Here is a 13,062-nt window from a genome sequence, read left to right on the forward strand (position 1 = left end):
TGCCACACGTCCTGTTCTCACTAAATGGAATTTTAATCTAAAAATAATTCCCTAGAAAAACAGAGCCAATGTTAATTTATCAAAATTAGGATGGTTTAGCTAATCTCTGTCAACACCTTCATGTTGACTGATGTTATCACTATGGCAACGCAACACTCTTCGTTGGCATGACCCCGAGCGATGATAACGAGGGAGGTGACACCATGTCCGCTCTTGTCGGATATAATTGTTAGGTGAGTACTTTCCCACGCTCTCAGCCCGATGTATTTACATACCACCAGTATTTACATACCACAAACAATGGGGCGACCGGGGCTTGCCCTTGAATACGCAACTGCTGAAGAGGATGTATGTCGGCCTAATTAAATACCATCCTCGTCATAAACAGAACAGCTATTAACTGGAAAAACTAACGTCATCCCTTTTTTATCTGCCTTTCCCCCTCCTCCCCCTTTTCTCCTCTCTTTCGGGCCTCCTACACAGAAAAAGGAGTCGCTTTGATCTTTTGACTGGGACGGTTGCCATTAGTAACGGCCCGACGCCTCGGAGAGGACCTTGAGAAACAGTCTAGTGGCATCGGACGTGACATTTCCAGCATTCCTGGACAAATTAAAAGGGCCCTTTGAACGATATGCCACATCTAACGCACGCACTCACTCCGAGTCTTCAGTTGCCGGGCTGGTCGCCACATCGCTAATTGCAGGTATACAATCGACACCCGCTTACTCCCGAATACTACCTGGCCCCTCTCTTTCGTCGGGTCAAAGTTCGACACAGAGACGAAATGAAAGTGGAATATTTAGCAATATCGGAGATCATGTGCCCGCAGTAGAGGAAACGACCTAGCAACAGAAGGAGCGAGAGGGTAAGTGTAATTGCGCTGCAGAGGCATCTGGTGAACATTATCGTCTGGCAGAGAAATCTGCCTTCTTACGTCTTCTGCCATATTTATCGGCAACTATACACAGCTGTGATTATTGTTGCTATGATACCGTATCATTGAAACTGCCATTAGCAGCAGATAAGATATTTTTAGATAATGTAAATTTCAAATATTATTCTCGAGATATCGTTGCTAAGATACGGTATCGTAGCAACATCATCCATAGAGTGTGAGCATTAAAAAGTGTGGTTATTGTTAGAAGTAGTTTTGTCTATTTTTGCTGTTGTAATGAATTGGAAGTTTTTTATTTGTTTTTTTTTCCTTTTTAATATTTCTCATCCTGTTTTGTTTAATGTTATGCTTGTCACGTGTTTATATACTTTTCATTTGTATACCTTTTAATTTTATTTATATTTTAAGTTGGGTATACTTGTTTACACCATTTTTTAAAATCAATCGATTCTAAATATTAGGCCTTTTTTAACATTTTTCGCTTTTAGAATGGTCACAGCTTCAAGCAACGTATCGAGAATACATTGCTCGAAACAGGAAATGCATTTTTTTTTTTTAATAAATTCCCAAATATCATCACCAACCATCCATACCAGAAGACAACCACAACTGTACGTCATCTTTTGGCACTGAGAGCAGTACATCTTACATTAAAACTTGTTGATCGAACCAGGGACGTCGTTTTACTAATTAATCCGATAGTAAGTCTACCAAACTCACTTGTAGAAGCCTTCAGGATTCATTCCAGTAGTCCAATACTCAGAATAACATTTTAAACTACCAGGAGTAGATTCAAATGTCCAAAATCACAGAGCTCGTAGTACAAATGACAAGTTCCCATTGTGGAAATAGTGTGACATTATTTCACACTCAATCTATCACTGCGTGGCTGTAAAAACAAACAGTAAGAAGGCTTCCAAGTTGGCTAAGTTCAGAAGGAATGCATTTGGCCTGAATACCTCACCATAGTCCAAATCGTGGTTGAGATTCAACGTAATTTGTCAAATTAACAGAGGACTGTACAAAGCTGTGGTCTTGCATGTTTTAAGACTGCAATGTATGACACTGTTGGTAGAAAACAACGGGTGGGGGATGTCAAAGATCAGGCATCGTGTTTAGTCTAACAGGAGTTGATGGAAAGGATGGGGTTGTTCCCACAAACCTCGTTGAAGACAGTGATCCAAAGAACGGCTGATGTGTCATTACGCAAAGAGACAAAATATCTTGGCACGACATCAGACGAAGGGGAAAAGAGGTGCTGAGTGTCCCTTACACGTGTAGCAACTGCTGTTCAACCTGTCAATTAGAGATTGCTGTACTAGCTACGCGTATACACTGCCTCCATTTGTCAACAGAATTTAGTGTCGTAAATCCCGCTGGTGAAGGGCCAAATTGAAAAGATGGGAAACGAACAAAGTCAACCCTGCCGTCATCTGAAACACGTGTCAACCCTTCGCCATCTTGAAACGCCAACAACCCTCTCTCAACACCCTCTCGCCACTTCCTAACGATCTCCTAACTACTCACTGTCGGAGAAGGAACGATAAAGACGGAAATTAATGTTCGTGGACCCTCGGTCCTCCCCCCCCCCCTGTAAACTAAGCGTTTCAAACATCCGCGTATCCAGGGACGCTAGAAGGAGGGGAGGAGATACGCTAGCCAAGTCGGCACCACCACCACCACCCGAAACGTTTTTTAAACACCCGTAATGCGCGTTTTTCTAAGGCACGAGCCTGGCTTGTCATTACTGTCATGGAAGGTTTAGGCCTGACACATGAAGTACGACTCCAAATGAGTCTTTCCCTTCCCCCCCACCTCTTGGTACGTCATCTCATCCCATCCCCATCTTCGGATCTTTTGACGCTAAGCTCTAGCACACACACTTTTTTCTTTACTAGACCCAAGGAGGTTGAAATTGTCCCCAAATTTAGCACGGTTGTCGATGGAGTCTCGTTTTATAGCTCGCTGCTAATTAGCGATGTCAGAGTTTCTTGGAAGACACACATCGGAAATGTACGGACGGACAGACACCAGACCGTAGCGGATTAGGGTCAAAGTGTGCACAAACTTCGACTGATGGCTAGGGGACTGTTTCGAAAACTTTCACTGGGAGTCTTTCCCTTTCTGGAAAGAAAGTGTCGGAATTTACAGATGTCTGAACAACACCCACGGAAGTGTCCATAGAAATAGGCAGGCGACAGAAACTGAACGTGTATGTCAAGGCTATCCTAAGTACGTTTCGGGGATGGTATGTGGTCCCATTTAATCAAGCCACGAGTTTAAATTGATATTTAATGAATAATAACGGCTACTTTATAAAACAGTAAAGGTTAATTTATTTAAACACCAATTAGGCAATTTAAAATAGCGATTACTCTCAATTATTCTTGACCAAAAATAAAAATATATGTATTTGGTTACGACATCTACCCGCCAGGGTGCAGCAGTTCCATTTGCAACTTTGGATTGGGTTGGAGTCGTTTAGAATATGGGCAGAGGGGCAACCAAGTGGTCAGGGTTTGTTCCTCGGTTTCATTTGACAGCTGAAGTCTTGTGGAGTGGGGTGGAAGGGAGATTATTGGTCGATGCCTCACTGCGGAAATATTCAAAGTTGAATTTATAATGATCCTGTGAGGACGGATTTTACATTTGTTTATTAAAATTAGATGTAATTCTAGACTGGCTAGCTGTATTGTGGACATTGGCACTGTCAAACCCCCAAAAGTGTAATCTGGACAAAGTAGAACCTCCTGCTTACGTTTAAATCGTCCATCGTGACAGCATAGTGGTTTAACAAATTGTCACTCTATTGGAAAGGACTGAGTTTGAGTCCCGTCCATGTTCCTTTGAGGAAAAAGCTAATGGAGTACTCAAAACTGTCGCAGCAACTGAGGGAAAGATCTGAAAGGATGTTGCCAGACATATTTTTGTCTGAATTATGTAGATGTGGCATCCTGGACAGAAACATATTTCAGTTCATTTCCATCGAATTACAAACAGACTTCTCTAAAATGCCCTGGGCATTAATCTCGCTGACAAGTTATTTTGTGCTAACCATGTACTTGGACATTGTTAAAAAAAAAAAGGATCTTGTATTTAAGATACCTTAAAGTTATCCATAACTTTTAACTTTCTTATATAACTTTGTTTTCGTAAATATAATATTCCTAAGCAGACATTTGAGTGGAAAGGTGAACAGGGAAGAATAATTGCTACGCAGAACTCGAAAAAATTTAAGAGGGGGAGCCAGCAGAACAGATTTCCCAGTTCACAGAAGAATTTATTTTTGTGTTTTAATTATAGAATCCAATGTGGAAGATTATGTTCCACGAACAAGATTGGTGAGTGGAATGAAGGGATCCTCTTACCAAGAGAGGCTTAAGTTCTGCAAATTGCAGTGGCTGGAGACTAGGCACCTGCGCTGTGATCTGATTGAGGTGTATAAGGCCTTGAATGGGTTGAGCACGCTGAATTCTGATGGGATCCTTCCACTTGTTCAGACTACGAACCTAAGGGGGGCATAAATTAAAATTGAGGAAAGACAGATGTAGAATAGATGTGCGGAAATTTGCCTTTAGCCAGCGGGTGGTTAATTGCTGGAACAAACTTCCATCTGTCGTTGTGGAAGTTGATAGGTTGAATAAATTTAAGGAGGAACTGGACAGGCATTTGGAGGGAATGGTGTGATTTTTTTTTTGGCTGATGTTGCATAAGCTCATACACTTGCTTTCTTGCATCACATGCCACTACTACTACTATTATTAATAAGAGCTTTATGTATAATTAGTATTTTACTTAGTGAGAGCTAAATGATGCAAGGGAGTAGACTTTTTCTGCAAAAGAAGGGGTAAAACTCACTAATCACTCATACTTTTCCCATCGCTAAAAAGTAGATATCCAATTCGCTTTGAACTTTACCACATTCTCCGCCTCGACCACCATGGAAGGCAGTTTATCCCAACGATCTACAACACGAAGCGCGAAGTAAACTGCATGAGATCCAACCTTCTGTACACCCTAATATTTGCGGCCTCCAGTTCGTGTTATTTTACTGGTCCCTTTCAGGGCCTTTACCTCATTCAGGTCTCCCCCACTCTAAGATGTCTAGTTACCAAGCTCTGCATCCTCATCTGCAACGCGTTTCGTCATATGGACATTGATTAGCACCCCTTACCAATCTGGTTATCCCTCTTTGAATAATTTGATAATAATTCTGAATAATTCGGTGGGGGACTGTTAGAGGCATCTGTTTAAATTATCGCCCTACCAGGTCCCAGCCATGCTCAATAGGGACAATATAGGAGGACAGCAGGCCAGGGCTGCATATCAACGTTGCAGAGAAACTGATAACATTACAGATATGGAACCAAATGGTGCCTTATCGGAATAATGGATTATGTTAACCGTTAGAGAGTTGATAGCAAAAGGACAAGTCTAAGTACAGTTTCTATTTAACGCTTGCCTTAATTTTAATCTTTTGTGGGGGGGGGGGTTAAAATTAAATTAACACCTTCAGAAGCTTCACTTATCAGAGTAACCGTTCTACATTTATAGGAAATTATACGAAGAACACGTATATCAGGAAAATTATTTTCGAGCGCCATCTGTTTTCTGCTCATAAAAATAGACAATATTCTATTTTTTGGAATATCACCATGAATCGGTTGAGTTCGACAACCCTCTGCCCATAGGTGAATTATGAGATCCAGTCTCCCATAAGATGGTCAACCTTTGCAGTCCACACCTTCAACCGTTCTTCATATATGTGTCATTTGCACTCCTCGTCAATCTGGTCGTCCTTCTCTGAGTCCTCTCAAGAAGGTTTATTTATTTCTTAGGCGCAGCCTCCAGACCCGAATACGATATTCTAAATGCGATCAAACATCGCATTCCAAACCGGTTATGAGATCCTTCTTCCTACTAGCAAAGGCTCTATAAATCATACACCATGTGAGATTCAATTCATAATCATAATCCAATCACCTGTCATCTTTGTCTTGAACTACTTTTTAACCACTTAAACCACCTCTCCCCCTAGTTTATAAGTTACTCCAAGATTTCCGTTCCCCAAATTCATAATCATACCTTATTATGCCACTCATCGTGAATAATTAGATGATAGCAAAATTTAAAATAAGCTTCTTAGAAGCAATGTTTCAGAGACCTTTTTATTATCCATCTATTTCTCCTTTAAACAACCCCGCTGTTTGGAAGAAGAGTTTCGAATTACCTCCCATTAATATAAATACTGTATGACCGAAATATGAAGAAGAAACGTATTCTCAAAGATTCGTTATTGGTGACTTTAACTTTTGTAAAATGTGTACATTGGTGATTTTAACTACTCGCAGCGTTTTCTTCAAGTACGACTTCTCAAGATATTGCGGACTTTAATTATGAATATATAATTAGCTCCATAAAAATTTTCTTTGTGGAGATGCTGGGGATTGAACCCAGGACCTTTCACATGCGAAGCGAACGCTCTCCCACTGAGCTACATCCCCAATATACACACTTTCCTTACATAGATAATTTTATAAATTATTAATGTTAAAAAATGGGTCTAGCTTTTTTTAAAAAATAGCTATAATTCTTTTAATTAATTTTTATAATTTCTAATCTATTTCTTTAAATAAATATAGAAATAAAATATAAAAATATATAGAAATTTAAGCCCAATTGTACTAAATGATACTCGGACCCTAAAAAAAATTAAAAAATTAATTACAAGTATAAAAAAAAATTAATAATAATAATAATCATAGCATTATTCTCAAATTTTCTCCTTGTTTTCATCAGCGTATCCATTATTGATCAAGATGAAGATAAGATATGATTTATTATTGTGGTGTACGTCAACTTTCCATTTTTTTAAAGTGGTATGCTAATTAAGAAGAAGGTTAAGAATCCCTTAATTCTTTAATTATGTATATTTTAAAATTTTTTAACATATAATGCTTGATTAAGGTTATAATTTCTTAAATTTATCCTTTGGTGGTTTTCTTTGCAATTTCGAGATGGTCTTTGTAGCTTTCCGTACTTTTTTTTTTTTTTTTTTAAATTGCAGCAATTTTGATAGATAGGTTTTAACATGAACCATTATTAGCTATATCAATATTCATTACTTTATTTAATTAAAATAATAATAATAATAATAAATAAATAAATATGAATTATAGAAGAAATACATTGTCTTTCATTAAATAGTTTAAATTAATTAATTTTGTGAATAAGAAAAGTATCTCTGATTCCGTACAGTTAGTCATTATTAATTGCTTATCACTGGATTTGGAATGCGATATTTTCAGATAGAAAACAGTTTCATTGTAACAGCAGTAGAGCATTTATTAGTGCGGTGCGTAATATGAATTTTTCCCGAAAAGAAATGTGCTTGTTTTTGAATATTATCTTTGATGGAGATCATATCCCCTGTCACAGAGCTAGGGGATATGTCTATAAAACTAAAAAAAAACGTCAACTTTTCTATAAAATTAAATAGATTCATATATTATTTTAGCTGGAGTTCTCATATTTTATAAGAAAATCTACGTATTCCATCCACTTAATTTTAAGATAAACCGCATTTATAAAAAGAGATTTTTTAAGGCAGATATTTTTAGATTGAATATTAAATTTTCCATTCGTTCGAATATTGCTAATTATGCTTCCCATCGGGCTCGGAGCTCTCCAAAAAGAAGACCAGATAGCGATGTATCCTGCCGACTAGCCACAGTGGTTCGTTGATGATATTTTTCCTTAGGGGTGTGAGATTAGTCTTTAACCCTCGTCTTTCTAATCCAATAATCAGCTTTAGCAAATCTTAATTATTACAATTTAATCTACCGAAAACGAAATTTACTAAAAATAGTGAATTGCTCCAATCAAAAAAATACGAAATATCTTTTAAAAAATATGCTTCGGCATTTAACTGATGAAATCACTTTTTTTTAAGTCCTTTAAACGTATTTTAATTCGTCTCCCACGATTTCTTCTTTCCAAATAAACTTATTATCATCATCCGAACGCTCTCCCACCTTTTAATTACTGCTTTATTAAAATTTTAATCACATAAAACAAAAAAAAAACCAAAAAAAAAAACCCCCTCAATATCTCAAAACACACGGCATTAAAAGGGAACAATTTTATTAGCCTGATTAGTGGCGCCATCTTACGACACTATTTTCATAATTTCAAAAGTTGCCAAAAGAGGTCGCCTTTACAATGTTACTACAACACGCTAAGTGAAGAAAGCGAAAAATAGTACGTTTGGCTCGCTTTTGGCTTCTGTTGCGGCAGCCGATTTGTAAAATACAGGTAGGGGGGGTAAACTGTTAGAGCGTGCAATCGTTCGAAAAGAGAGAGAGAGAGAAGAAGAAGAAGAGAAAAAAATGCAGAAGATCCATTTTTGTATACGTAATACACAAAGCAATTTCCAGCTTTAGGAATGACTTGGATTAAACTATGTTTTTGTGGCACGCAGAACATAAATACTCGTCTATAGTCCAATAGAAAGGTAATCCAGGTATCCATATAAGAGAGGAAATCGTGTTGTCATAGAAACAAGTGATCTTTTATCTTCCGTTCTTAAGTGGCGATTCATTCTTGCATCTAACGAACTGACTCTCTCTCTCTATCCTCTCTATCTCCTCATCCTAATGGACCCATTGCTGTTCTTGGCGGGATATAAGGAGTCATTGGCAGTTTAGAAGCTTCTAATATCCTGTCTTGCCGTGGAGGGTGACGAAGAAATGCAGCCTCCGACAACACTTTGGTCAGGGTTAGTACAGCTATAGCGGGTAATAGACTTTCTGAAGGGTCTCTTTGCACTTCGGGCTGCGAAATTGAAATGGGCAAGCGTTGCGTTTCTTAGCAACCAAATGGTCTCGTACCTCCTGAAAAGGCGCCATAAATTTTGCGCCAACAACAGCGTTCCCGAACCTTCTTCTACTTGGGTGGTGTGCGGGCCATCGCTCACCGACAAATTGGCATAACAATTTCGGTGTGCGTTTCTCAATTGAGCCCTCGGGAAACAAGCACGGTTTGCGCGAGAATTACCGAAGTACCCGAGCGTCTTATGGTGAACCGAGTGGTATGGACGAAAAGACATACAGCTTTTCTAGATGTCCTATTGAATTCACGTACTCAGATGGGTCCAATGGACGCTTCGATGTAGGGAGAAAGCTAAAGCAACACACACACACACACACACGCGTAGTCTGTTCTATTCAAAACACCAAACCCACAATCTGGTTTAGAATGTACAGAAATGCAACGAATGCAGACGTGCGGGAAACTTTTGGCTTTCTAAAGAAAGAAGAATGAATAAAGTACGTGAAATAAATACCGTATGAACTGGAGTTTTGTGATTGAAATGTTTTTAAAGTTTATAGTATCTTCTGCTAATCTTTTCTTTAAAAAAATATATATATATTAAGAAATTCTCCAATCGAATCGTCTGCTAGTTTGTTTTAAAATAACTAATTTCCCTTTATTTTTATACATTTTACCGCTAATTTAAAATTTTTAAAATTCAGCTTTTTAAAATCAAAATACAGCAGCAGAAGATTAAACCAATTTTAAACAATGTTGCTAGAATGATAAGGCAGTATTGTTATAATTCTAACAATGGTGTAAAACAATTAGCGTATTTCTAGCCAATTAAAATTTCATTGTTTAAACCCAATAGGCAGTCATTTTCTAGAATACAGACGACATTCGTAAATATTAAAAGATCTTTTTTTTTTTTTGATTTGTTAATAATTAAATAACAAAATCTAATTTTATGTACATTTCAATAACTTCTTGTTTTCAATAATGTATTTATTGGCGCTTTTTTAAACTCGCGCCAATTTCCAATATGTAGATTTCGACGCAATTTTCATACGTACAGAGTCAACATGAGGGTTCTTTTGATGGAATTTTATTTTAGGGGAAAGGGAGTTATCCCCCACTTTCCGAAAATAAAATTACGATCGAAATTGAAATAAAACATTTCAAATGAGGCTTAAACGCCGTACGAATGTGGAAATCAATTACGAATCCGCAATCAGTTTTCCGTACTACGATGTCGGCGATGTTCCGCTCTACTTGCGACCTTTTTTTTTTTTTTTTGTTATTATTATTTTAATTTATTTAATTTTATTTGATAAAGTGTGGCGCTCGGTGTTTCGTGTCGAGATACCTTTCATCCATATAGGGTGAAGGGAGTTGGGAGAAGGGGGGGATGTACATCCGCCCCGCTACACGGTACCCATTGTTACCTACGGAACCCAGCTCGGCAGTGCGGCCGCCTTTCTCCCTCAAGGTACACGAGCAGATCGGTTTTTGACATCACCGCACTGCTGTCAGCCCAGTGCGTGTCAGATTGTATACATTAATGCTAATTTGTCGTGGCTTGGATCTTATGATTTAGCGCGCGAGGCGGAGCCAGCTGCTGACGGTTATGATGGCGCGGCTCGCGCAGCGTGCTCACTCGGCACCCGCCTATCAGTCAACGCTGTTCAGCCAATGTTTTTGTCGGCTATGAATTAATGCGATTGGCCTAGACAGCCCGTAGCTCGGGGCCATCGTCGCTACCGCCCTAACTGTCGCGGGCAACCAGACCCTAACCAGGCGTGGCGAGTGGAGCGGGGATCCCTGGTCTGCTGAACGGGCGACCTTGGCTCTGCCGCAAGCAGGCCGTCACTAGTACAACCGACAACGACGGGTCTGCTGTCTCACACACAGTCTTTCCCCCGCGCGCGTTTAAGATCGACTGGGTCACGTTGAACGCGGACTGTCCGACCGCTGGCTGACATATGCGGTCAGATCGACGACATCCCTAGACGGAACACGTGTTTGGGGTATTGTAGCCTGCCGAGCACTTTGCTGGGTCCGCATCACGCCTTAAGTCCCCAAGGCGGCGTCTGCCAGCCTCTACGGAGTGTCCGTCTCGCTTTCAGCGGTCCACGCAGGATCTTTACCTTTTCTGGATTTCTTCGAGCGGTTACGTTTTTTTTTCTCCAGGTCCTGGGCCACCCTCCGAAACCACCCTCGCCCGCAGGGGGGTTTCCGAGCTCCTCCGGACACTTCAGGTCGGTAATGGACAGTGCCCAGCTGTTATCGATAGCCTCGCAAATGAATGGCCTGACCTGTTGACCCTATGCGCGAAACTGGTTTCTCTGCCGACATTTCCCCTTCATGTTATCTACTGTGGACTGTGAAACTTTTCGCTATTTGACCCCTGGAACACCGACTAACAGAACTTTTCGTATGAGTGAAACTCGTGGCTGAACATGTCATGCCCGCAGTTTGGGTATAGCGGTGCATCATCGTCAACCCAGGTGAGTACCGTTTTTTTTGTAGTTCGCACTTCGGGGGTTTATTAATTATCTTAGCGGGACGGGATGGGGGTGATGGCCATAGTGACTGCCATTAGAGTCGATCTCGAGTACTATACCCAGTTTTATTCGGGGTCGAACTCGAGTACTCTTATTTTAAATCGGTTATTGTTGATTGAACTGTTAAAAGGTTATTTTATTTTTGATGACGCTGTACTTCCCAAGTATGCCCGCACATCATCAGTTCACTGATTTGATTTCATTTGATTTATTATTCTTTGAAAGGTGTTTTGATCTGAAATCTCATCCAATGAAAATCATTCAACTTATTTTTTATTTTTATTTTTTGTTACGAGGTAGGTGTCGCTCAATGTCTAATTAGCTCCATTTTGCCTCTATTTCGATATCATAAAGTGAGACGGGTTTTTTTTTTTTTATTTGTCGCCATTTTTATTTGAAAGAACTATAGATTATAAATTATTTTTATTGAATTTGATTTGATTCCATATTTGATTCGCGTGCTCTGGTTGCATTCCAAGCATAAATCCATCCTGTAACTTCGATATTACTCTAACAAGCAACACCTAAATCTAACTGCGTTTTTTCCTAGCAACCCCCCCCCCCCAAAAAAAAGAAGAATTTTAAACAACCTCACCAGGAAACTGATTAATTTCTTGATCTTTTATCAATCGAAGTTTAGCTTGGACTAGGCCTAGGCCTAAGGGATTTTTGTTTCTTCTTCTTCTTTTTTTTTTCCCCCTTTAATAAATACTTTACACCCTACCCTAAACGGTTAATGAGGTTAACAAGCCACCAAGGCGTCGATGTGTCGGGGGTTCTCTGAACACCATGTCCACTATACTTGCGTTTCATATCGGCTTTGCGCGCAGTTAGTGTATAATTAAGGGCGCCTAGAGGTCTTCTCCCCGTCTATAGGTCAACCCGATTTGTTTGAAAAGTAAAGACAGAAGCCCGCAGACCGCGCCGACTACATATTCGGGATTTTTCACACCCCCCCCCCCCCCACTCCTGACATATGGTTAAAGATTTCCCGTGTCCCCACACTCGGCAGCAATTGAATTAGGCCTAATTGACACCTTCAACACCCAACGCTTCAAAATCGCTACAAATCTAGAGGGTTGTCAAAGATTGTATATTTTTCGTCTGCAGGGTTGCATGATTGCAAAAGACACCGTGGCCACAAGCCTTCCTCACCTCAAGATGATTCCCCACAATCGCATGAAGCTCTACTAGACCTTACAAACAATCCTCTTTTTCAAGATCCACGTTAAAGCTATTTTGTAGCCTCCAAGTGATGTCTATGCAAATATTTTCTTTTTATTTTATCTGCACGCAGTTGTGGAGTTGTTATGTTTGAGAGCGTTGATATATACAAATAGGCTTAAGGGGTAAAGATATGATAAACTACACCAGCCAAATTGGATTGTTTTGTTTTTTAGCTTCTCTTACCGATGTGATCTTGGTTAGAGGCTACACAAGTATCTTAGGCATCCACTAGCATCTTCTTTTAGTTCTACAGTTGCTTAAATAACATCGATATTTGGACAGAACGAATCAGTTATTAATAGTAATAAATCGATTGACCCGTTTTCTGCAGACTTTTTACGTCTAACCCCACAATAAAAACATAAATATACATTCTAAGTTAACTAAAAATATTTTCAGTCCATCTCCAGAATGTTTAGATTCTTTTTGTTTCCCTTCTTTTTTTTTTTTAAATATTTATTTTGAAGTTATTGATTCCAATTGCTTTTAATACTAGAATAGGCCTAGTTAAAACGATAAGTTTGTTAACTGTCACTAGGCCTATTCTAATAAATGAAAATT

At 39.3% G+C, this 13,062-nt stretch overlaps 1 protein-coding gene and 1 non-coding gene across 3 annotated transcripts in view; one reads left to right on the forward strand and one right to left on the reverse strand.

Moving 5' to 3' along the window:
* The first annotated feature begins 648 nt into the window (after positions 1–648).
* LOC150090025 (uncharacterized) overlaps positions 649–13,062 on the forward strand; it is a 73,506-nt gene continuing 61,092 nt past the window's right edge. The window contains exon 1 of one of the 2 annotated variants that reach the window (XM_090389718.1): positions 649–865. Coding sequence is in view for 1 of the 2 variants with exons in the window: in XM_090389717.1 (XP_090245843.1) it covers positions 11,170–11,217 (48 nt within the window). In the remaining variant the exon portion in view is untranslated. Of the gene's footprint in view, positions 866–10,493; positions 11,218–13,062 lie in introns of those variants that run through there. The other variant, XM_090389717.1, reaches the window with a different exon arrangement.
* TRNAA-CGC (transfer RNA alanine (anticodon CGC)) lies at positions 6,328–6,399 on the reverse strand. The gene has a single exon. It is a non-coding gene; the product is annotated as a tRNA-Ala (tRNA).

The sequence above is a fragment of the Mastigoproctus giganteus genome, chromosome 2 (assembly GCF_048544385.1).
Source record: "Mastigoproctus giganteus isolate SK-2022 chromosome 2, ASM4854438v1, whole genome shotgun sequence".
Lineage (NCBI taxonomy): Eukaryota > Metazoa > Arthropoda > Arachnida > Uropygi > Thelyphonidae > Mastigoproctus > Mastigoproctus giganteus.